The 27,500-nt window shown below is 44.7% G+C and overlaps 1 protein-coding gene across 1 annotated transcript in view; it reads right to left on the bottom strand.

Annotated features, from left to right (window-relative positions):
• Positions 1-14,917: 14,917 nt before the first annotated feature.
• peds1 (plasmanylethanolamine desaturase 1) overlaps positions 14,918-27,500 on the bottom strand; it is a 24,601-nt gene continuing 12,018 nt past the window's right edge. Inside the window, exons 6-8 of the mRNA XM_031566822.2 lie at positions 21,191-21,339; positions 16,325-16,450; positions 14,918-15,139 (exon numbers count right to left, since the gene is read on the bottom strand). Of these exons, the coding sequence (XP_031422682.1) occupies positions 14,993-15,139; positions 16,325-16,450; positions 21,191-21,339 (422 nt within the window). The 3' untranslated portion in view covers positions 14,918-14,992. The remainder of the gene's footprint in view (positions 15,140-16,324; positions 16,451-21,190; positions 21,340-27,500) is intronic.

Here is a 27,500-nt window from a genome sequence, read left to right as displayed (position 1 = left end):
GCCGCCTTCTCATCCAGCATCACTGCTGCTAAGAAGACTTTTTTCAATGACAAGATCAACGGTGCAACTGACGCTCGGAAACTATTCTCCACCTACAAAAGCTACTAACCTCACTGCTGATAACTTTGCTTCCTTTTTCACAGAGAAAGTGGCAGCCATCGGGAAACAGTTCGACCAACTGTCTCCCCCCCCTAAGGGCGCAACTGTCAATGGCTCATCATTTCCTTCTTTCATCCCTCTCAGCGAGAGTGAAGTCTCCAAAATCCTAACAGGCAGCCGTCCAACTACATGCCCGCTGGACCCCATCCCATCCAACATCCTTCAAGCCATATCGCCTGCCGTCTTACCGGCAATAACACAGATGATTAATGCTTCATTTAATTCTGGAACATTTCCTTCTCTTTTCAAAGTGGCTCGGGTATCGCCGCTTCTCAAGAAGCCGTCTCTCGATCCCACTCAGGTGGAAAACTATCGACCGGTCTCACTTCTCACGCTCCTATCTAAAACCATTGAGAGGGCAGCTTCCAAACAGGTCACCGAGTTCCTGTCAAAGAACAATCTCCTCGATCCAAACCAGTCTGGATTCAAAAGCGGTCACTCCACCGAAACAGCCCTGCTGTCTGTAACGGAGGCCTTAAAAACAGCTAGAGCAGCAGCTCAATCCTCGGCTCTCATCCTGCTTGACTTATCAGCTGCGTTTGACACAGTCAACCACCGTATCCTTCTGTCCATACTGTCAAGTATGGGCATTTCTGGCAATGCGCACTCCTGGTTTGAATCCTACATCACTGGGCGCTCGTTCAACGTGTCATGGCAAGGTCAGCTGTCTGTACCTCACCTCCTCACCACTGGGGTGCCCCAAGGCTCGGTGATGGGACCACTTCTCTTTGCCATTTACACCACCTCGTTGGGCCCTATCATCCGCTCGCATGGGTTTTCCTATCACTGTTATGCCGATGATACTCAACTGTTTCTGGCTTTCCCTCCTGAGGACACCACGGTCTCGGCGCGGATCTCGGACTGTCTTGCTGATATATCCACATGGATGAAAAATCACCACCTTCAGCTGAACCTGGCCAAAACGGAGCTGATGGTCTTTCCAGCCAAACAGGTCATCCACCATAACATCAATATCAATATTGACTCTTTATCTCTTGTTCCATCCAAAACAGCAAGAAACCTGGGGGTCATTATTGATGACCAACTGACCTTCACGGCCCACATCGCCTCTGTCTCCAGGTCGTGCTGCTTCGCGCTATACAACATCCGCAAAATCAGGCCGTACCTAACCCAGTATGCAACCCAGCTGCTGGTGCAAACCTTGGTGAGTTCCCGCCTTGATTACTGCAACGCCCTCCTAACGGGCCTGCCGGCTTGCGTGGTGAAACCATTACAGATGATCCAGAACGCGGCGGCGCGCCTGGTGTTCAACCAACCGAAAAGGGCACACGTCACCCCGCCACTCATTGAGCTCCACTGGCTGCCGGTAGCTGCTCGCATTAAGTTCAAGTCACTTATGCTTGCCTACAGAGTGCTTGCTGGTTCTGCTCCCACCTACCTAAATGCTCTTGTAAGGGCAAATGTCACACCCAGGACGCTGCGCTCGTCTAGTGAGCATCGTTTGGCACTGCCGTCTGTGCAAGCACGGCTTTCCAAACTATTCTCATTTGTAGTTCCACGTTGGTGGAATGAACTGCCTAGTACTACCAGAGCAGGGGCGTCCCTCTCTACCTTCAAGAAGCTTTTGAAGACCAACTCTTCAGAGAGCACCTCCCTTCCTAACTGGCACCTTGACTAGCGCTCAACTTGCACTTCAGCAGTTACATTCCTGCACTTCTTTTTTCCTTTCTAGGTTGTTTTTCTAATTCTTATGTAAAGTAGTATTTATTGTTACACCATGTTCTTTATTGCTCTTAGCTTGACTGTTCTCTCCATTGTACGTCGCTTTGGACAAAAGTGTCTGCTAAATGACTAAATGTAAATGTGTGTGTGTGTGTATCAGATTATACTATAACCAGGGTTAGGGTGACAAACATCTGTGAGACTATAGTCTATTCTCACACCTCCGGGCCACAAACCAGCGGTTTCATTTACTTCTGCAATGGTCTGCGGATACTGAGCTGATCTAATTATAGGTATGGCAAGGGTTAGGGCTTCTGCTGATCTCTGTGTGCGTGCGTGAGTGCGTGCGTGCGTGCGTGCGTGCGTGCGTGCGACCACACCCCACCTAGCATCAGAGATTGGCTTCCTGCGATGTGTGTGTAACCGGCAGAATTACGGTCCTGTTTCCCAGCAGCCACCGTAGTTCTGGTCCTGCTCTGCCACGCCCCGAGTAGCACTGTTGAATGGCTGTTCATTCATTAGCCCAAAGTGCTGCTACTATATAACAGGCTCACCAGGCAGGATAGTATGTCGCTGGGTTTCCACATTCTAATCTCCGTTCTACTGCTGACACAAGGTGTGTATAGTTCACGGAAGCTTCCGGGTAGCATGCCGTTCGCTACTGAAGGTCCTGGTGGAAAGACACCAAGTGAGCACACCCGCGGTGGCAAATAGGAAGACGGAACGAGGTTGGTTGGGAGACGCCAGGAAGTCCTACTTCCAGTGTTTGTGTTGTCCGTGATGCATAAAGGAAGATTTGCCCACTGCTGCTTTGCCTCTCATAAATTTAGCGTGATTTCAGCTTCTGCTTCTGTTTTGTTTTGTTTGCTTTTGTATTTGTTTGTTTTACCTAGCCTAAACCTAGGTGTGAGCTAGGTTTAGCGTGCTACTTTTTATTACTTTCATTATTGTCCCCTCTCCTCCCCGCGGTGATAGATGTGGTACTGGCTGCCCCAGCGTTCTCAAAGATTGAACTCTGCCTTGCTCAAGTCAACTAGGCTTAACCCCAATCCTTCTTCTCTCCTCTCTAGAACACTACAGAGAGTGTTGCAGCTGTTCTACGGGGCAGGTCCCCGGATCTGAGTCCTCTTCTTCGTGCACTGCATGCAGTATTTTAGAGTGGTAACGTGCACCTCACCATTTGCAGTGATTCCTTTTGCAGTGCCTGTGCCTAGGTGTGTCGTGTGTGTGTGGACGTGTGAGTAGGCACCAGGATCCAGAACACGGGTGGCGTGGCGGTCTCACTCCCTTTTCCAGGACAGGTAACCCCTGCAACAGCTGCTCCCTATATCCCCTACCATTCTGGTGGCAGCCATTAACCACTCTCTTGCCGTATTTTATCATTTAGCCTTGTATTAATAAATACTTTTAGTTTTATACTGAAATACCTCGTCTCTGTCGTTACTGGAACGTACCTGGGTGAGAGCCCGCTTGTCTCTGTCAAAAGGTACAATTTCCACATAACAATATATCTTGGTGTGAAAGTCACCAGGTGGCGTAGTCGCATCCAGAGCCAAGACCTAACTACCACTAGGTTACATGTGGATTAAGCTCAGGCAGGCACACGGATCACAGACTCTCCAGGGCCCATGTGATCACAGAGGGCTGAAAGCTCCAGTCAGTAATCAAGAACTATCAGTCAGTAATCAACAACTATCAGTCATTAATCAAACTGACTTTGATTCCAATAATTATCAGTCAAACTGACTGAGTCCAAATGAGTTTGGGGCGTTCTAATCTGCAGTGCCAACCACAAGTGCTTTTTATAAATGATGAAATAGGAGACGCAGGCTGCATGTTGTGCTTCTTATAACCAATGACATATCTGCAGCTGTATGAGGCCCATCGTGTCACACTGGCACAGACATCAATCCAGGAAGTAATTTAGCAGCTGGATAAACCTCCTAACCCTGGTGCAGTTCAGACGCGACTCCACTGATCTTCCATGGGCATCCTGAACACTCTAACATGTCTGTAATCATCATCCTGAACACTCTAACATGTCTGTAATCATCATCATGAACACTCTGACATGTCTGTAATCATCATGAACACTCTAACATGTCTGTAATCATCATCCTGAACACTCTAACATGTCTGTAATCATCATCATGAACACTCTGACATGTCTGTAATCATCATCATGAACACTCTGACATGTCTGTAATCATCATCCTGAACACTCTAACATGTCTGTAATCATCATCATGAACACTCTGACATGTCTGTAATCATCATGAACACTCTAACATGTCTGTAATCATCATCATGAACACTCTAACATGTCTGTAATCATCATCATGAACACTCTAACATGTCTGTGTCTGTAATCATCATCATGAACACTCTGACATGTCTGTAATCATCATCATGAACACTCTAACATGTCTGTAATCATCATCATCATCATGAACACTCTGACATGTCTGTAATCATCATCATGAACACTCTGACATGTCTGTAATCATCATCATGAACACTCTAACATGTCTGTCTGTAATCATCATCATGAACACTCTGACAAGTCTGTAATCATCATCATCATGAACACTCTGACATGTCTGTAATCATCATCATGAACACTCTAACATGTCTGTAATCATCATCATCATCATCATGAACACTCTAACATGTCTGTAATCATCATCATGAACACTCTAACATGTCTGTCTGTAATCATCATCATGAACACTCTGACATGTCTGTAATCATCATCATGAACACTCTGACAAGTCTGTAATCATCATCATCATGAACACTAACATGTCTGTAATCATCATCATGAACACTCTGACATGTCTGTCTGTAATCATCATCATGAACACTCTGACATGTCTGTAATCATCATCATGAACACTCTGACATGTCTGTGTCTGTAATCATCATCATGAACACTCTGACATGTCTGTAATCATCATCATGAACACTCTAACATGTCTGTAATCATCATCATCATCATGAACACTCTGACATGTCTGTAATCATCATCATGAACACTCTGACATGTCTGTAATCATCATCATGAACACTCTAACATGTCTGTCTGTAATCATCATCATGAACACTCTGACAAGTCTGTAATCATCATCATCATGAACACTCTGACATGTCTGTAATCATCATCATGAACACTCTGACATGTCTGTAATCATCATCATGAACACTCTAACATGTCTGTAATCATCATCATCATCATCATGAACACTCTAACATGTCTGTAATCATCATCATGAACACTCTAACATGTCTGTAATCATCATCATGAACACTCTGACATGTCTGTAATCATCATCATGAACACTCTGACATGTCTGTAATCATCATCCTGAACACTCTAACATGTCTGTAATCATCATCATGAACACTCTGACATGTCTGTAATCATCATGAACACTCTAACATGTCTGTAATCATCATCATGAACACTCTAACATGTCTGTAATCATCATCATGAACACTCTAACATGTCTGTGTCTGTAATCATCATCATGAACACTCTGACATGTCTGTAATCATCATCATGAACACTCTAACATGTCTGTAATCATCATCATCATCATGAACACTCTGACATGTCTGTAATCATCATCATGAACACTCTGACAAGTCTGTAATCATCATCATCATGAACACTAACATGTCTGTAATCATCATCATGAACACTCTGACATGTCTGTCTGTAATCATCATCATGAACACTCTGACATGTCTGTAATCATCATCATGAACACTCTGACATGTCTGTCTGTAATCATCATCATGAACACTCTGACATGTCTGTAATCATCATCATGAACACTCTAACATGTCTGTCTGTAATCATCATCATGAACACTCTAACATGTCTGTAATCATCATCATGAACACTCTAACATGTCTGTGTCTGTAATCATCATCATGAACACTCTGACATGTCTGTAATCATCATCATGAACACTCTAACATGTCTGTAATCATCATCATCATCATGAACACTCTGACATGTCTGTAATCATCATCATGAACACTCTGACATGTCTGTAATCATCATCATGAACACTCTGACAAGTCTGTAATCATCATCATCATGAACACTAACATGTCTGTAATCATCATCATGAACACTCTGACATGTCTGTCTGTAATCATCATCATGAACACTCTGACATGTCTGTAATCATCATCATCATGAACACTCTGACATGTCTGTCTGTAATCATCATCATGAACACTCTGACATGTCTGTAATCATCATCATGAACACTCTAACATGTCTGTCTGTAATCATCATCATGAACACTCTGACAAGTCCGTAATCATCATCATCATGAACACTCTGACATGTCTGTAATCATCATCATGAACACTAACATGTCTGTAATCATCATCATGAACACTCTGACATGTCTGTAATCATCATCATGAACACTCTGACATGTCTGTAATCATCATCATCATCATCATGAACACTCTGACATGTCTGTAATCATCATCATGAACACTCTGACATGTCTGTAATCATCATCATGAACACTCTGACATGTCTGTAATCATCATCCTGAACACTCTAACATGTCTGTAATCATCATCATGAACACTCTGACATGTCTGTAATCATCATGAACACTCTAACATGTCTGTAATCATCATCATGAACACTCTAACATGTCTGTAATCATCATCATGAACACTCTAACATGTCTGTGTCTGTAATCATCATCATGAACACTCTGACATGTCTGTAATCATCATCATGAACACTCTAACATGTCTGTAATCATCATCATCATCATGAACACTCTGACATGTCTGTAATCATCATCATGAACACTCTGACAAGTCTGTAATCATCATCATCATGAACACTAACATGTCTGTAATCATCATCATGAACACTCTGACATGTCTGTCTGTAATCATCATCATGAACACTCTGACATGTCTGTAATCATCATCATGAACACTCTGACATGTCTGTCTGTAATCATCATCATGAACACTCTGACATGTCTGTAATCATCATCATGAACACTCTAACATGTCTGTCTGTAATCATCATCATGAACACTCTAACATGTCTGTAATCATCATCATGAACACTCTAACATGTCTGTGTCTGTAATCATCATCATGAACACTCTGACATGTCTGTAATCATCATCATGAACACTCTAACATGTCTGTAATCATCATCATCATCATGAACACTCTGACATGTCTGTAATCATCATCATGAACACTCTGACATGTCTGTAATCATCATCATGAACACTCTGACAAGTCTGTAATCATCATCATCATGAACACTAACATGTCTGTAATCATCATCATGAACACTCTGACATGTCTGTCTGTAATCATCATCATGAACACTCTGACATGTCTGTAATCATCATCATCATGAACACTCTGACATGTCTGTCTGTAATCATCATCATGAACACTCTGACATGTCTGTAATCATCATCATGAACACTCTAACATGTCTGTCTGTAATCATCATCATGAACACTCTGACAAGTCCGTAATCATCATCATCATGAACACTCTGACATGTCTGTAATCATCATCATGAACACTAACATGTCTGTAATCATCATCATGAACACTCTGACATGTCTGTAATCATCATCATGAACACTCTGACATGTCTGTAATCATCATCATCATCATCATGAACACTCTGACATGTCTGTCTGTAATCATCATCATCATCATCATCATGAACACTCTAACATGTCTGTAATCATCATCATGAACACTCTGACATGTCTGTAATCATCATCATGAACACTCTAACATGTCTGTAATCATCATCATCATGAACACTCTGACATGTCTGTCTGTAATCATCATCATCATCATCATGAACACTCCAACATGTCTGTAATCATCATCATCATCATGAACACTCTGACATGTCTGTCTGTAATCATCATCATCATCATCATGAACACTCTGACATGTCTGTCTGTAATCATCATCATCATCATCATCCTGAACACTCTGACATGTCTGTAATCATCATCATGAACACTCTAACATGTCTGTAATCATCATCATGAACACTCTGACATGTCTGTAATCATCATGAACACTCTGACATGTCTGTAATCATCATCATGAACACTCTAACATGTCTGTAATCATCATCATGAACACTCTGACATGTCTGTAATCATCATGAACACTCTAACATGTCTGTGTCTGTAATCATCATCATGAACACTCTGACATGTCTGTAATCATCATCATGAACACTCTGACATGTCTGTAATCATCATCAGTGTTGGGGAGTAACGGAATACACGTACCGGCGTTACGTATTTAGAATACAAATTATGAGTAACTGTATTCCGTTACAGTTACAATTTAAATAGATGGTATTCAGAATACAGTTACATTGTTGAAATCAATGGATTACATGACGGTACTTCTCTGTTTCACAAGTTTATTCACTCTCTAAATAAATTAAGACAACTTGATGCATTTCCCAGAAGCCCAACCTGAAAGTGAATGAAAATGAGCTATTTGCGTGATCAGTAGCTGCTAATGGAGTCGGAAGAGGAGCAGGTGCCAGAGCCGGCACAACAGAGCCAGGGCTTTTCTATCCTGAAAATTCAAACAGCATTTCACGTTAAAGAAAGAGAAGGGAGGACGTAATATAACTGTGCAGTGCAACCTCTGCTTGCCAGCAACCAATCTCCTTTCAGCGTCCAAAGACTCCACTTCCAACCAGAAGAAGCATCTTCAAGTAAATGTATTTTTTTATTAGCCAAGGGTAGTCATCTGCTGTAGTTTTACTGGTCACCTTTCTATTTTATAGTTGTATCAGCCAGATGTGCGACTTTACATTCTCCTATGTGCTGATTTACTAGCCCCGGAGGCGTTGAAAAACTCTGATTAGCCCTGTTTGACATGCTAGCTAACGTTAGCTAAAATGAGCTCCTGTTCGCCTAAACTGCGGTTAGATTTTTGTAGTATATGCAGTTCGGGACTACAAACACAAAATTGTATCTGCGAGTTCAGGTACTTGTTAGTAACACTACTGTGGAAGCTTTTATATGTTTAAATGCTTCCACATGGTTTTAGTTGCATGTATGCACGCTCCATTTATAAAATGCAATTCAATGTGGAAGTAATCCAAGTATACAGAATACTCAGATTAGTTAATGTAACGGAATATGTTACAGATTACATTTTTGGGCATGTATTCTGTATTCTGTAACGAAATACGTTTTGAAAGTATCCTTCCCAAGTTTGATCATAATGAATGTTCCAACTTGTCTGTAATCATAATGAACGCTCTAACATGTCTGTAATCTTCATCATGGACGCTTTAATGTGTGTAACAGTCCGTCTACTCCCTCTCAGCACTTACATGGCCTTTACTGCCTCCTGACGTCTCATGACCCCGCCTACACACCAGAAGGACAGTTTGGTTTGTTGAGGTGGCGCACTTACATGACCCGCGGGTGACGTGACGCAAGCTGAGGGCATCACTCCATGCCACCGGTCTTCACACACATGATTACGTTGCGGTCACAGTGGTGGCTAATTTGATTTCTGTCAGAGGAAATTGAAAGGTTCCAGCTTTCTAAGGCTCCTGTGGACTGTAGAGATAACTGAGAACACTACAGTAACAGATACACCACCCTTAACCTGAGAACACTACAGATACAGATACACCACCCTTAACCTGAGAACACTAGTTACAGATACACCACCCACCCTTAACCTGAGAACACTACAGATACACCACCCTTAACCTGAGAACACTACAGTAACAGATACACCACCCTTAACCTGAGAACACTACAGATACACCACCCTTAACCTGAGAACACTACAGATACAGATACACCACCCTTAACCTGAGAACACTACAGATACAGATACACCACCCTTAACCTGAGAACACTACAGATACACCACCCTTAACCTGAGAACACTACAGATACAGATACACCACCCTTAACCTGAGAACACTACAGATACAGATACACCACCCTTAACCTGAGAACACTACAGATACAGATACACCACCCTTAACCTGAGAACACTACAGTAACAGATACACCACCCACAGAGATGGGCAGTATTTCAATTACTTGTATTTGAAATACATATTTCAACTGCTTTGAGTATTTTGTAATTTGATAGGGCCGATAAAAAATCTAAAGCAATTTGTATCAAAATACTTTAGAGTAGAGTCATTTTGTATTTAAAATTCTCAAAATACTTTCTCCATTGTTAAGGCAGAAGGAGATTTTTTTTCTGTCAGATTCTACCACTAGACCGTCTGATCTGCCTCTGAATGTCATTGTCGAATCAGGCAACAGTCAGGCAAAAGTGGTGCTTCAAATGACCCCGCCCCTTTTTGGGGCGAAATGCACATTAAATCCATTTTTTTCACAAAACAGGACTGTGTTCGAAAACTTAGATAGCTGTCTTGATCCTTGTCAATTTATCTTTATTAGTACAGCGACTTAAAGGAGGTTCTTTCAAAGAGCGAATCGAGTTGTTGCACCGAACGTTAGCCATCTTGACAGAATGTGGCCGTGGCTATTACGGCACACTTTACGAAGTACTCTGCAATACAGTGCACTGCAATACAGTGCACTTCCATATGTAGTTTGTTCTGTCGCTGATTAGTGTTGTCTGAAATGGAACACTGAGAGACACAAATGTGGGAGCCTTTAACCCGTAAATCTGTGCTCCGGCCAACTGGAAATTTGGCGAAAAACAAAGATGGCGGACCAAAACTCTGCTGACAGCCGTGTTTTGTATGTAAATGTACATCTTTTAGCGTTTTCTCGCTTAGATTTTTTAAAAGTTACAGAGAAATAGACACTGTACTATCAGATAACACAGTTATTGTAACCAGCAATAATGGTTGAAAGGGCTCCTCCTCTTCCGCTACGTAGCCAAGATGGCGCCTGTTTAGAGTGAGTAGTGTCTATTATTTCACACTGCATTTTTTTACCGTTTGCAGTGCGCCATCCAGGTACTTTCAGTGCCCTGAATTCTGCTGGTTCTGTCAGTGTGAACGCCCTAAGCACTGAAAGTCAGTGTTTGAAGTGTGCGGTAATAGACATGGCCTGTGACTTGATCAAAGCAGTATGACGTCCTTATACACAATTGACCTATGGCTAAGCCCCGCCCCCCTTCGTTACTGTTGCTAACTCGGACAAGTTATCGGAGCTTACTATAGTTTACAATGGCAGCTATCAGTGTCAAAACGATATCCCAAGAGGCTCTAGACAACTTTAGGAGACAAAAGAACCTGATTTCGTCTAAAAGCCTTCAAAAGAGACTTCATTATGCAATGGAGGGATATGTATAAAATTTTAAACTAGATATGGTGGATAACAAGCTTAAATTTGAGGCGAAAATGTACAGATCACTATGCAAGAGGGAGAAGCCTCATCTCACGGTCATCACGATTGCAGATAAATACATCCAATACCAGCATTGTTCATGCACCGCAGGGAAAGATTAAATTAATTTATCTTCAGTTAATTTAACTAATCTGGAGAGGCACTGAGATGTAGACCTACGTTTATTATAACTAGCATTAACCTGCCCCTGACAGGACAGTGTCCTAACTGTCTAGCTAGCTATCGTAACCGGCATGCGTGTGTTATCGGCAAATGTTCATGTTGTCATGTTAATTCATTATTAAACTCATGTATACTTGTGCATATCGATTGTTTAATAGAATGGCTGATTTTTAACAAACTGTCCGATAACTGACATAGCTACGCTAGCGCAGCTAGTGAATAGCTAACGTTAACGTTAGCTAGTTTTAACCGTTTTAGCCAGAGATAACTTGTCTAAACCTAGTATAACATCAGTGGTGAAAGTAAGCCGGTACTGTCAATGACAATAATGTGAATGAGTATGCCTATGATCATGTAGGCTTAGTTGATTGCTTTAGCAGAGGACATTTCCAACCTAACAAGAGTATGGCAGATAGCTAATGAACGTAGAGTTGACTGTGTGGTCTGCCACACAACTTAATCCACCGGAGACATTTGGCCCTGCCTTGTTTTAGTTTGGGAAATGGGATAAAATATACCCCATTGCCTATCCTCTCATGATACCTCGTATAAGTGTTGTATCTACCCCATGCACATCGTTTGACCATTTTTGTTCAAGTTACATTACAACAAACCCCATAAAACAAGTGAAGAATCACGGTTTCTAAAGCTACTCTATATGGAGTTGTAAACTCAAGATGTCCGAGTGCAGTTGTTACTAAACTGCCATTGGCTCGTCTGCGTTCGAGGGGCGGGGCTTAGCCATAGGTCAATTACGTATGACAAAAGCATGGTGGGGCGAGCCCTCCCGGAAGCCAGAGATTGCATTGAGATCCCTGTTTTGTGAAAAAATGTGTCACACAGCTGCTGCCTGCAAATATATATATATACATAATCAATCAAGTTGTTGTCTTTTAATAGCTTTGCTTAGTTACACTGATATTCTGTGACTGTTTTTCCTTTTTGTGGGGTTCCCCAGAGCTTTGTGTACATTATATAGCCCAAACCTGAATGCTCTGCTATACCAAACTGTGAGAAAACGGAAAATCCAGAAAAAGTATTTCCTATATTTTAAATACAAAATACATGTATTGTATTTTGTTACATTTTCTGGCACCAGTATTTTGTATTTTATTTTGATACATTTATGAGGGGTATTTTGTATCAAAATACATTTTGATGTATTTTTGCCCATCTCTGACCACCCACCCTTAACCTGAGAACACTACAGTAACAGATACACCACCCACCCTTAACCTGAGAACACTACAGATACAGATACACCACCCACCCTCAGGGATGCAAACACATGTATGGTCAAAAAGAGAGGTAATTGAAGCCCTCGCCCCGCGGCAAATATCCATATTCTTACATTGCCACCAACCCCCCAACAAATTCTTCTTCCTGGCCACCTCCTGCAACGTATGCAGGGCCTTCCGTCTGGCTGCATTCATTTTCTTAACATGTTTGAGACGAAACTGATTTCGCGGGAGCTTTTCCAAAAAGTTATTTTTTAGGTGTTTGTTGCGATGCAATTGCGGGAGCAAGTGGAAGTTGCGATAGAGTTGTGAATTTCCCTCATTGTAATTACAATGGAGTTATTTGTTGAAAAATAAGTTATTAATAAACATTCTAATAAACAATAAACATTCATTAAGGAGCAAACCCATTGAGAAATGGTCCTCTAAATAACCTCACCAACATGCCAAACAAAAGATTAACGGGACTACAAAAATGTAGCAAACTAGGCTGTTCTGCCCTCTGCTTATTCAGGTCAGCAAATGTATATTGCTTGTATTGTTGTTATGGAAACGAACACAGTATAGTATTGGACTTTTACTTTGACATCATTCAAATGTTCGTCTCGTGGGAAAGGCAACAGCTGTTAGACAGTTATCTAGAAACATAGCTAGTTATGCTATGTTATGCTAAACATGTAGCAGGTACAGTACATAGGCTTTACCTGCTAAATTAGACGTTACGCTGACTGAGACCGTTACGCTTAATGAGACTCAACGCTGGCTGAGACGTTACGCTAAATGAGCCGTTACGCTAAATGAGACCGTTACGCTAAAGGAGACGTTACGCTAAAGGAGACGTTACGCTAAAGGAGACCGTTACGCTAAAGGAGACCGTTACGCTGGTTGAGACGTTACGCTAAATGAGACCGTTACGCTGACTGAGACGTTACGCTGGCTGAGATCGTTACGCTAAATGAGACCGTTACACTGGCAGACCGTTACGCTAAATGAGACGTTACGCTGACAGACCGTTACGCTGACTGAGACGTTACGCTAAATGAGACGTTGCGCTGACTGAGATGTTACGCTGGCTGAGACCGTTACGCTAAATGAGACCGTTACGCTGGCAGACCGTTACGCTAAATGAGACGTTACGCTGACAGACCGTTACGCTGACTGAGACGTTACGCTAAATGAGACGTTGCGCTGACTGAGATGTTACGCTGGCTGAGATGTTACGCTGACTGAGACGTTACGCTAAATGAGACGTTACGATGACTGAGACGTTACGCTGACAGACCGTACGCTGGTTGAGACGTTACGCTGACTGAGACGTCACGCTGACAGACCTTACGCTGGTTGAGACGTTACGCTGACAGACCTTACGCTGGTTGAGACGTTACGCTGACTGAGACGTTACGCTAAATGAGACGTTACGCTAAATGAGACCGTTACGCTAAATGAGACGTTACGCTGACTGAGACGTTACGCTAAATGAGACGTTACGCTGACTGAGTAACACCTTCACAAATCCCTCCACAAGCAGCAGATACACTCAATAGGTTTATTTATGCTATTGTACAATCTGCATTTATAACAAATAATAATAATTAAAAAAAGATCAGGAAGGTGTACAGTATTCCAATGGAGAGAACAGATGTGACTGATGGCTCCGCCCTCCAGGGCGTCTGTGGTCCAATCAGAGCTCCAGTGATGGGAACGGGGGAGGGAACAGGAACGTGAGAGGCGGGGTTTGGTGTGAGGAGTGTGTGTAGATTCAAGTGTTTGTATGGTTTGTATGAGTGTGTTTGCATCTGAATGTGCGTGTATATGTCACTGTGTTTGAGTGTGTGTGTGTGTGTGTGTGTGTGTGCGTGTGGACTGTTGGACTGACAAAAGGCTAAACTGTTGGATGAAGGAATGAAAAGATGGAGACTGGAGGAGACAGAGACAGAACACACACACAGGAGTAGGATAAGAAGAGAGAGAGAGGGAGGGAGAGAGGGAGAGGGAGGGAGAGAGAGAGAAAGAGAGAAGGGAGGGAGAGAGGAGAGGGAAAGAGAGGAGGAAGAGAGAGAGAGGGGGAGAGGGAGGGAGGGGGAGAGAGAGAGGGGAGAGAGAGGAGAGGGAAAGAGAGAGGGAAAGAGAGGAGAGGGAGAGGAAAGATAGAGGTAGAGAGAGCGAGAGAGAGAAAGAGGTAGAGCGAGAAAGCATCAGACAGAGAGATGTGATTGATAGGGACGAGGAGAGTATGTGTGTGTGTACATGTATATGTGAGTGCATGTGTGTGTGTGTGTGTGTGTGTACATGTGAGTGTGAGTGCATGTGTGTGTGTGTGTGTGTGTGTGATTAGTTGGTGTAGATCTGTCCCTCGGGTGGCTGCGGTAGCTTCATGTTCTCTTTGCACATCATGAGTCTCCTCAGCTCCTGCAGGACCACACGGATACTGTACGAGTTCTGCCACTTCGCCAGGGCCGACACCGCACGCGTGTCCACCTGCACACACACACAGACACACACACACTGTTATTAACATAGTAATTTACAAGGTAAGCTCACATTTATAAAGGTCTGGGTGAGGGTAAGACTGTGCCTGTCTCAGAGGTAGAGTACAACAGAGCATCCGATCCAGCAGCTTTCAGCCACTAGGGTGTGTGTGTGTGCTCGTGTGTGTGTGTGCTCTATACTGGTGTGTAGTTCACCACCTTAGTATTAGAACTAATGTTGAAGAGAGGAATCTACTTAATCCCCATAGAAACACACCATAGTCTCCTGATCCCCATAGAAACACACCATAGTCTCCTGATCCCCATAGAAAACACACCATAGTCTCCTGATCCCCATAGAAACACACCAACGTGCCCTTCCCTAGTGTCCTTTCCTAGTGTCCTTCCCTAGTGTCCTTCCCTAGTGTCCTTCCTTCCTTCCCTAGTGTCCTTCCCTTCCCTAGTGTCCTTCCCTTCCCTAGTGTCCTTCCTAGTGTCCTTCCCTTCCCTAGTGTCCTTCCTAGTGTCATTCCTTCCCTAGTGTCCTCCCTTCCCTAGTGTCCTTCCTAGTGTCCTTCCCTTCCCTAGTGTCCTTCCCTTCCCTAGTGTCCTTCCTTCCCTAGTGTCCTTCCCTCCCTAGTGTCCTTCCCTCCCTAGTGTCCTTCCCTTCCCTAGTGTCCTTCCTAGTGTCCTTCCCTTCCCTAGTGTCCTTCCCTTCCCTAGTGTCCTTCCCTAGTGTCCTTCCCTTCCCTAGTGTCCTTCCTTCCTTCCCTAGTGTCCTTCCCTAGTGTCCTTCCTTCCCTAGTGTCCTTCCTTCCCTAGTGTCCTTCCCTTCCCTAGTGTCCTTCCCTAGTGTCCTTCCCTTCCCTAGTGTCCTTCCTTCCTTCCCTAGTGTCCTTCCCTAGTGTCCTTCCCTAGTGTCCTTCCCTAGTGTCCTTCCCTTCCCTAGTGTCCTTCCTTCCTTCCCTAGTGTCCTTCCCTTCCCTAGTGTCCTTCCCTTCCCTAGTGTCCTTCCTAGTGTCCTTCCCTAGTGTCCTTCCCTTCCCTAGTGTCCTTCCCTTCCCTAGTGTCCTTCCTTCAGCAACCATTTAGATATAATGACATCATTACCAAGCTATTGTCACTGGTCTGAGCTACTCTGATTGGCCAGCCGAGGGTAGTGTTTGTGAGACGGGGCATGTGATTGGACACTCACCACACCGTTTGAGTTGTGCACGCCGTTCAAGTTGATCTTGGTGACAAAGCGGACGAAGGGCGCAGTCTCGGGGTAGCGGGGACCACACTCCACTCTCAGACTGTACATGCGGTTCTCATAGATGGTCTAGGGGGGGGGGGGGGGGGGGCAGGGAGAGGGGGGGGGAGCGAAATAGACAATAATGTAAAGACAGGAGAAGAAAATAAAGAGAAAATAGATGAAGACAGAAACACACTGAGAACATCCCAATACTGTGAGTTAAGAGAGCTAGACAGACAAGACAGAGTGAGACGGGATTGAAGACTCATTACAACAGAACAACACACACACTCCAGCCACTCTCACACACACACACACACACACTCCAGCCACTCAGGATCACACACACACACACACACACTCCAGCCACTCACACACACACACACACACACACACACACACACACACACACACACACACACACACACACACACCCAGGATCACACAGACTCCAGTCATCTCCAGTCTCTTTACTGGGAGTGTACATGCACAAGTGTGTGTGTGTGTGTGTGTGTGTGTGTGTGTGTGTGTGTGTGAGACAGAGAGAGACATCAGCTTCACATAAGAGCATAACAGCAAAACTACTCCTCCACATAGGGAGCTGTTCTTTGTGCAGAAACAGAGAGCATCATGTTAATGTGGCTCCGGTGCTGTGAAACTACACTAGCAGGGCAGCCATGACGGCTCCGGTGCTGTGAAACTACACTAGCAGGGCGGACATGACGGCTCCAGTGCTGTGAAACTACACTAGCAGGGCGGACATGACGGCTCCAGTGCTGTGAAACTACTCTAGCGGGGCAGCCATGACGGCTCCAGTTTTGAGAAACTACACTAACAGGGCGGACATGACTGCTCCAGTTTTGAGAAACTACACTAGCAGGGCAGCCATGACTGCTCCAGTTTTGAGAAACTACACTAGCAGGGCAGCCATGACGGCTCCGGTGCTGTGAAACTACACTAGCAGGGCGGACATGACGGCTCCAGTGCTGTGAAACTACACTAGCAGGGCTCCCTATAAAACATTCACTAGTTCAGCCCGCCTCCAAGAGCGGTTTCACACATTTCAGAAACAGGAAATGCCATACCCCATTGGCCAATGGGAGTCAGTCAGACCGTGGATGGCTCCTCACCGCCCCGCCCAGCACAGGGGTACAATGCGTGTGTGTGTGTGTGTGTGTGTGCTAGGGTCAGGGTGTGTCTGTGTCTGTGCGTGCGTGTTATGGTCAGGGTGTGTCTGTGCGTGCGTGTGTGCTATGGTCAGGGTAGTGCTGTGTGTGTGTGTGCTATGGTCAGGGTAGTGCTCTGTGTGTGTGTGTGTGTGTGTGTGTGTGTGTGTGTGTGTGTGTGTGTGTGTGTTGGTCAGGGTAGTGCTGTGTGTGTGTTCATTGCTTAAAGTCACACCCCACAGAAAAACCAGTCTGTCAGCTCAGATGGAATAATGTCAGCCATACACGTGTTCAAACAGAGGCGCGGCACACAGACACACACACACACACACACACACACACACACTAAACTCACAGAGCACAAAGCTTTAGTGTGTGTGTGGTTTTAGGTAGATAGAGGGTGTGCATGTATGTGTAGTGTGTAGGGATGTGTGTGTGTGTGTGTGTTTTTGGTAGATAGAGGGTGTGCATGTATGTGTAGGGATGGGCATTCGATTAAATTGTCTTAATTGATCGTCGGGAGTATTAACGATCGATTAATCATTAATATTTTTATATTAAAATTCACTATTTATAGGCTATATTAAAATGCAGTGAAAATAGAAAAAATACAGCATGTTTCCTCATTGAGATCTTTATTACAAGATGAACAACTCTTGTGGCAGTTAAACGGGATCCGTTCAATGTTTACACTTGAAAATATGCGCTGCTGTACTGTTAAGCAGCGGAGCCGACAGCTAGAAGCCGGTGCTCATAAACACAACTGAAAAAGCCTCCACTGACTCAAATAATAAAACATCAGTGAAGTAATGATTGTGAGTAACCTTTCAACAGTCTATGACAGTGATGACGGCCGAAATTTGGGGTTGTCAAAGTAGCTAACTGGTCTCAGTATGTTAGCTAGCTAGCAAGCTAACAAGCTTTTGCACTAAGTTGCTGTCAGTCTCCAGTTTGTTCAAGTGGTACATCATTTGAGTCGTGGCCGAGTTGTACTTATACACAGCTTTGCAGTGTTGGCAGTGAACTAAGTCATTTCTTAAATCAAAATGGTCTCACGCTACACTTCGCCGTGACCTTCATGTTTACTTTTGAAATACACGGAAACTCGCAGGTAACTGAGGAGGCCTGTGGCGTTTTTTTCAAACATTGCCCTTGTGTGGTAAAATGTTTAATTGCTGCCACATAGCGAAATCAATTGCATTCCTTCAAGACTCACACTACGCAACAGAACATGATCAATTAATCGATCGTCGAATAATTATGCCCATCCCTAGTAGTGTGTGTGTGTGTGTGTATATATATTTATATAAAGAGAGAGAGAGAGAGAGAGAAAGAAAGAGAGGGAGGTAGATAGTGTGTGTGTGTGTGTGTGTGGGGGGGGGGGGGGGCGGGGGGTATACAGTGGGGAAAATAAGTATTTGAACCCCTGCCGATTTCGCAAGTTTGGCCACTTGCAAAGAAATGTGTGATCTATAATTGTAATGGTAGGTGTATTTTAACAGTGAGAAATAGAATATCAACAAACAAATCCAGAAAACGGCATTTTATAACATTTATGACTTTATTTGTATTTGATGCAGAAAATAGGTATTTGAACCCCCAAGCAAACAGCAAGAATTCTGGCTACCAATGACCAGTTATGTGCCCAAAAAGCACACAGATTAGTCCTCATTAGGCCTAACAAGGTACACCTGATCTCAACTGGTGACGTGTATAAAAGAAACCTGTCCAAAGAATCATACTTCACACCTTCAACCTCACCACCATGGGCAAGACCAAAGAGTTGACCAAGGACGTCAGAGATAAGATTGTAGACCTGCACAAGGCTGGAATGGGTTACAAAACCATCGGCAAGCAGCTTGGTGAGAAGCAGACAACTAATGGTGCGATTATTCGTAATTGGAAGCAACACCAAACAACTGTCCATCGCTCTAGGTCTGGGGCTCCATGCAAAATATCCCCTCGTGCGGTATCGGTGATCATCCGAAAGGTGCAGAATAACCCCGGAACTACACAGGGGGAGCTTGTGAATGATCTCAAGGCAGCTGGGACCACAGTCACCAAGAAAACCATTGGCAACACACTACGCCATAATGGTTTGAAGTACTGCAGAACTCGCAAGGTCCCCCTGCTCAAGGAAGCACATGTACAGGGCCGTCTGAAGTTTGCCAATGAACACTTGAATGATTCTAAGGAGGATTGGGAGACAGGATGTGGTCAGATGAGACCAAAATCAAGCTCTTTGGCATCAACTCGACTTGCCGCGTTTGGAGGGGGAAGAATGCTGAATATGACACCACCCCCACCGTCAAGCATGGAGGTGGAAACATTATGCTTTGGGGCCGTTTCTCTGCCAAGGGTACAGGACGACTCCACTGCATCGAAGGGGACTATGGATGGGGCCATGTAATGTGGAATATTGGGCTTGAATCTCATTCCCTCATTCCCTCCCATTGAAAACGCAACCTTAAGGATTTGGAGAGGATCTGCAAAGAGGAGTGGACCAAAATCCCTCCTGAGATGTGTGTAAACCTGGTGACCAACTACAAGAAAAGTCTGACGTCTGTGCTTGCCAACAAGGGTTATTCCACCAAGTACTAAGTCATGTTTTGCTAGGGGTTCAAATACTTATTTTCTGCATCAAATGCAAATTAAGTCATAAATGTTATAGAATGCAGTTTTCTGGATTTTTTTGTTGATATTCTATTTCTCACTGTTAAAATACACCTACCATTACAATTATAGATCACACATTTCTTTGCAAGTGGCCAAACTTGCGAAATCGGCAGGGGTTCAAATACTTATTTTCCCCACTGTATATAGTATGTGTCTATAATATTTTTGTGTATGTGTGTGTGTTTGGGGGGGGGTATATATAGTATGTGTCTATAATATGTGTGTGTGTGTGTGTGTGGGGGGGGGGGGGTGTATATAGTATGTGTCTATAATATTTGTGTGAGTGTTAATTTGTGTGCCATAACAACAGGCTATCCCAAGCACTGCGTTATAGTCTGTGAGCTAACTCTGGCATGCGTTATAGTCTGTGAGTCTGTGAGCTAACTCTGGCTGAGCTTTCAGAGAGAAGAGAATCTGCTCTTCTAGACTCTAGATGTTCTACATTCTAGACTCTAGATGTTCTACGTTCTAGACTCTAGATGTTCTACATTCTAGATGTTCTACGTTCTAGACTCTAAATGTTCTACATTCTAGACTCTAGATGTAGAGAGATAAGAAAAAGACGAGAAGATGATGAAAAGAAAATGAGAGCTGAGTAGTGAAAGAGAAAGGTGTGTGAGAGAAAGAGAGAATGTGTGTGTGTAGTATGTGTGTGTGAGAGTGTGTAGGCTGTATATATGTGTGTGTATGCTGTAAATATGTGGGTGTGCAAGTGTGTGAGAGTGTATAGGCTGTATATATGTGTGTGTGTGTGTGTGTGTGTGTGTGTGTGAGAGAGAGAAAGAGTGTGTGCAGGCTGTATAAGTGTGTGTTTAGGCTGTGTGTGTGTGCGTGTGTATATATATATGTGTGTGTGTGAGTGTGTGAAAGAGAGAGAGTGTGTGTGTGTGTGTGTGTGTGCGTGTGTGTGTGTTCGTGTAAGAGAGAGAGAGACAGAGTGTGTGTGTGGTGTGTTGTGTGTGTGTGGGGTAGGTGCAGTGCTTACCCGTGGGGGGCCAATAATCATCCCTCTCCACCTGGTGAGGGTCATGTCCTCGTCGTCCTCCAGACCCCAGCTCACTGTCCCATCTCCGACTCCCTTCTGCCCCTCCTCCAGCTCCTCAAGAAGCCGGAAGTTACGAGGAACTTTCACGCCTGTACCAACACACACACACACACACGAGCATGAACATTATGAAGTTACATCCTTATGTGTAACTAAGGGTTGAACTAAAGGCTTGTGCAGGCATCAGTACGGAGCTTCACCTTTACCCGACAGCAGCTTTAAGGGCACAAGAAACAGTGTATTCTCCCTGAAGGGGCCCTTGCAGTCACAGCTAGTGACAGACTGTGCTATCCAGTCATTATGTTCCTCATTCTGGGAGGCCAATCGCAAGCCTCTCGCTGCTAACCAGTGGAAACCCCAATGAACACACACACACACACACAGGCCAGTGGACACCCCAATGAACACACACACACACACGGGCCAGTGGACACCCCAATGAACACAAACACACACACACACACACACACACACACACAGGCCAGTGGACACCCCAATGAACACACACACACAGGCCAGTGATTTGCCTTAGACTCTCAGTAACCTCACAGACATTAACAGCTAACAAGAAACTAGCCCAACAGGCTAGCCTAGGGCCCAGCCCACAGAGAGTGGTGCGGCTAGCCAGAGCTAAGGGAAACGGAGTAGAAAACGTTCTTTGAGAAACCTGATCAGAGACAAACCCTTCGAAAATCTCACATAACACTGACAGAAACCAGTAGACTGACAAATAGTAGATACAATCTACGGCAAAGGCCTGCTGAGCAAGACAACTAGACCGAAACTAGTCCTTAAGGACCCGCTAAGGAACCAATTCAACGTGAGAAAACTAACTGCAGTCAAACCGGTTCCGGACCGGTTTTTCTCATTTCAGAAACAGCAGACACCAGAACTACAGATCCCTGGGCCACGTCCGGCCCACTTGAGCCCTCTACCGTGTTACGTAGTTTTAGGACTACCAGAAACCCACCTGCTGTACTTGACACTAAACTTGAAATATGCTTGTAGAAAGGCTCTTTATAAATCTAACATCATTGCAACACTTTACCAAGGGTACAGTGGCATGTAGTCATCCATTTCCTCACACGCGCAGCCTTTGGTTAGCATTAACACGTACTGACTGTAGGTGTGTGGAAAGAGGCCCTAAACCCACGATTAAGTTCGCCTGAGCAAAAGCAAAAATGTATAGTTTATGCGGATACTGCTATGCCACAACAAGGAGGTAGGATGTTGCTAGCAAGCTGAAAAGCTGCTAGCTTAGCTAGCGACTTGACAGATGGCATTAACCTTTCACAGTCAGCTAGTTTTTTTTCGTTGCGTCAACTTGAGCAGAATTCAGGTTCATTATCACAGAACTGTGTTCATCAAATCTTGTGCCAGAACACGACTCTCTAGACGCAGAAACGAGAAAACTTAATAAAGGCTTCGTGGTATACCTAGCCGCCCTGCACAATGCATGACACGCCAGAGGACTGGCAGGCTAGCATAACAACAAAGCGCGATGAGTGACGCGGCAGTTGGTGGCTAGGTGTTGGTGTACGGCGGGGCACGGAGTTGTTGGCTAGGATAACATAACGTTAGGGTTTTATCATAACGTTACAATTGAAATATCTTGCCTGGCTGTTAAGCAGACCTAGCAAACAACCCAGACACGATTCATGACCCAACAGGGGACGTACACATGATACGATATTGATATACCAGTGTCATGTAGCAAGCTAGCACACAAAGGCATGGATACTATACCAAATAGAAGGTAGCAGCCAACTAGCTAGCCCGCCTGCAAACTAACCTAGCTGGCTATGTGTATCGGCTAACCCTAGCTAACGTTAAACACAATCGGTCTGGTTGACGACTGCATTAAATGCTATCTCTCTGAGGCATGAGCACAAACAGTCTGTGTGTTAACGGCATAATCTAACTGAATATTAACGCGTAAGTGAATCAGATGAAGACGTGCAGCACTGAAAAATATTAAGCTCGTGTTGAGAAATCCATTTACCTGATCCGGCGGAGACCGCCATCTTGTCGCTGTGCAGTGGGTGCGCGCACGCTACCATACAGCCCGGTTACAGCGCACATCACATTCACTCAAAATTATTAAATAAAAACCTCCCCGTGTGACGCCGGTGACTTGTAACGGCTGACCTCAAAGGTTACATGTGTCTTACAGGATGGTTTCCTGTGAGTCTTAAACTCAGAAATGAGAGACAAATGTAGCCCTACTGGCCCTCACCAATTCCACACCTAATAACAAAACATATTTAACACATTTTTGTGTTTGTTCACAGAAATTAAACATAAATGACACACAACAAATGCAACAGATGTAATCATAGTTATTTATTTGGTTTAATTATAAATATAATATTTACAACATTACAGTACTCCCGAGTGGGAGACAACACAAAAGCATTAAGGCATTGTTTTTGATATTTCAGATTACTATAGCTAAAACTCACAGCCTCTGGCAACAGTGAGCCACTTCACCATGTCTACCACAAGGCTGTTACTGCAGAAAACCAGCTTCTTCAAATGTTAGAAGCATCATCCTTATCTGTGTTAAAACATTAAAATGACTCCATATAAAGCTCTAAATGAAACACGTGGTGGGGGGGGGGGGTGTACAGCTCCTTAGCGTAAGGTGTTGCTTAAAGCCCCCGTTTGGCTGATAGTCGCTCCTGAGACAGGGACAGAACATGGAATGGAAACTCCCTGACCAGGTCCAGTTGGTTCAGACTGTAATTTGGGGGTCGTACCCAACACCCAACACCCCTGACCCAGACACCAGCTGACCAGAACCCTGACCAGAACCCTGTCGGATCAGGACCAAAACCGGTCCAGAGTGCCAGACTGCATCATGGGTGTGTCCTCCCCATCCTTCCTAAAACACCATCCAACAAAATATCAAGATAAACAGCAAAACACCCTAAATACAGAGGCCCAAAGGCAAACTACCCCCCCCCCCCAAAGGCAGACTACCTTAGGCAAAGTCATCCAATCATCCGTCACACACCGTTAAGAAATGCTGAGAATCGTCCAGGGACTAACGAACACTAACCTGCGCCACACGGTTTAGCTCACGGCACTGCCAGCCATCTTAACCAAACCTAGAGAAGCGCTGAACCAACTCAATACTGAACCTATGCGGATATTAAAATAGAATCGCTTGTTTTTTTACGCTTGTTTCGTAAGCAAACTATGTTTGGCGTGTCTCATGAACACAAGAGCATCATTTCAACAGTTGGACAAAACGTGCACACAGACAGACAGACAGACAGACAGACAGACAGACAGAGACACAGACACAGACCCAAAACACACACTCACACTGGAGCCTCTTACACACTCCCTCCAGAGATAACCTGCCGAAACCCCAAATCACTACCAGACACATTTCACCATTTGGACATCATTGGCACATATAAATGGCTCGAATTGACCCTTCCTCACAGAGCTTTATCTAGATCATCTTGATTGACCCTTCATCATTGACACATCTTTGTCACTAAGCAACATACGTTTGGCTCCACAGTTTTAGAAGTGTTACAGAGATGACATTGTTCTGTTGCCAGTGGTGGGTTAGGATGTGGGGGTATCTGTGTTTACCTCTCTAGACACACACACACACATATACGCGCACACACACACACACACACAAGCCATTCCACCTCTCTAAAGACATACGCTGCAGGTCCAAGCTAAAGTACAGTAAGGCTACTCAACAATAAACATTCATTTAAAAGCACTTCAGACAGAGCACCACCCCCGCCCACAGCCCAGGGTAAGTGGCGTAGCCACAAACATGATAGACACAGACACAGACACAGACACACACACACACACACACACACACACACACACACACACACACACACACACACACACACACACACACACACACACACACACACACACACACACACACACACACACACACACACACACACCGGGTGACTTTGGAGGGGACTGAGCTCTGATAAGGCCAATCCGTTCCGAAGAAGTCGTATTTACATACGCAGTTAGAAAAGGCTATTTCATGTTACATACGCAGTTAGAAAAGGCTATTTCGTGTCTCATTCAGGACAGGACAGTTAACAGAGCAAAGCAGGCCAGTGTTAAAAGGCTGACGGCAGGCGGGGGGGGGGGGGGGGGTTAGTCATGCCCACACAGCACTGGGCAGCACTGAAACCAGACTGGCACAGTTTCTCTGTGTCCAAGACTGGCCAGTGCTCGGGAAGCTAACCCAGCGGCTGTTCACCTGCCCGCCTCAGGAGGGGCATCAGGAGGGGCATCAGGAGGGGCATCAGGAGGGGGATCACGAGGGGCCCTCAGACGGACAACATGGCTGACCCCGGAGCAGAGTTGGGATTGTGTGGACTGATGAGTTTGTTGCGTTGCCAGGGAAACCTAGTGCAATAAATGATGCGTTGCCAGGGAAACCTAGTGCAATAAATGATGGCCTGACTAGGTTATGGCTTCAGCTCAGAGCAGGCATGAGGACATGAGCTCACATGAGGGTTTTCAGCCGTTCTGAAGCGTTGAGTAGAAAGCGTGAGGAACCTCAGCAGCTGGCTGATGCATGCTATAATACTCCTCTGTGCTTGGCCCACTGACTTACATGAAAGCCTAAAGCAAAATAGAATTATATACAAAACATGTCACACTGACAGACATGCTATGGTTTATATACTCCAAATTAAGACATAATATGGTGTCTAATATTAGGCTGCATAGGTCTGTGCTGGAGTACTTTCTAACAAGTTGAGTCAGATAATATATTTCTTGCCAATATGCTTAAACTGATCATGATCCATTAACAGATAGAAAAACAGCCAGGAGGAAGCGATGGTTACCTGGCAACCTTGGTCTTTGTGACATCATGCACTTGTGTGGTTTTACTAAAGCACTGAGAATGAAGCACAAACAAGGAAACATGGGGATGATTGTTGCAAAAGACTCGGAAGAAAAGTTTTGAAGTGTGAAATTTGGCATGATAGCTGTGGTGGGATGTGTGTGTGTGTGTGTGTGTGTGTGTGTGTGTGTGTTTTCTGCCAGCAGAAGGCAAAACCCTGGTTTGAAACACAAAAGTAGCGTTCTGAGCTCCAGAAAACAAAGGCTTTGTGAAGAGCACACTGACCTGCGGTTCTCCTGCACTGGTCCAGAAGAGGGGCTGACCCTGGGACAGATACAAACCTGTTCCGGGTCTAAACCGGGTCTAAACCAGGCCTATCTGTGCCAGGGTCTACACCGGGTCAAGACCAGGCCTATCTGTGCCAGGGTCTACACCGGGTCTAAACCAGGTCTATCTGTGCCAGGGTCTACACCGGGTCTAAACCAGGCCTATCTGTGCCAGGGTCTACACCGGGTCTAAACCAGGCCTATATGTGCCAGGGTCTACACCGGGTCTAAACCAGGCCTATCTGTGCCAGGGTCTAAACCAGGTCTAAACCAGGCCTATATGTGCCAGGGTTAGCTGCTATCCGGTTGGTAAGGCTACAGGAAGATAACTGCATAACTGACAGTTTTGCCTGTCTGGACACAAGCACAAGATGAAGACACTAAAGTTACTGAAGCCCCAAAACCAAAACCAGCAGCAAAACAAAGAGCGCCCTCTGGTGTCCTGGAGGCAACTTAAAGCGCACAGGCCTCATGTCCACTCCTATTCGCTCAGAATGAAATCGGAAAAGCAAAAGAAAAGCACTTGTAGATGAGAAGCCTTTTTCTTCTGTTCAAGTGTTTTCACATTTCGGATATTTGTACACATCCGATGTTGCAAAAAAAGAGCAAGTGCTTTGTTTGTGTTAGTGGTTCACTGGCCCTGTAGGTGGCCATGGCTTCTGGAGTGTAGCATAAAGGGTGGGGTCTGGGAGGCAGAGACGGGGGAGAAAGGATCTCAGATGTGGCACTGCTGTAAGACTATGGGGCATTATTGCTTTATAATGCTTTATGATGCTTTATAATGCAACTTCAGCTCAAGCGTCAGGAAGAGAAGGAAGGCTGGACTGCCCCGACCCAAGAGATGCTGCCCGTAGGAAGAGGCAACCCAACTCTGGACCCGGCCTTCAGAACCTCCCTCGACGAGCGGGGCGGGGCGTCTCTGAGGTAGGAGCAGCTGCAGGGCGGCCAGATAGCAGGTGACACTGGCACAGATCAGGTGCTATTTGGACGGGCTTCTGCGGCGGGGTTCTGGGGCGGGGCGCGTTCATGAGTGGGTCTTGTGGGCCCACTTGAGGTCGTCAGAGCGAGG

The sequence above is a fragment of the Clupea harengus genome, chromosome 4 (genome assembly GCF_900700415.2).
Source record: "Clupea harengus chromosome 4, Ch_v2.0.2, whole genome shotgun sequence".
Taxonomy (NCBI): Eukaryota; Metazoa; Chordata; class Actinopteri; order Clupeiformes; family Clupeidae; genus Clupea; species Clupea harengus.
This window is presented reverse-complemented; position numbering and strand designations above follow the sequence as displayed.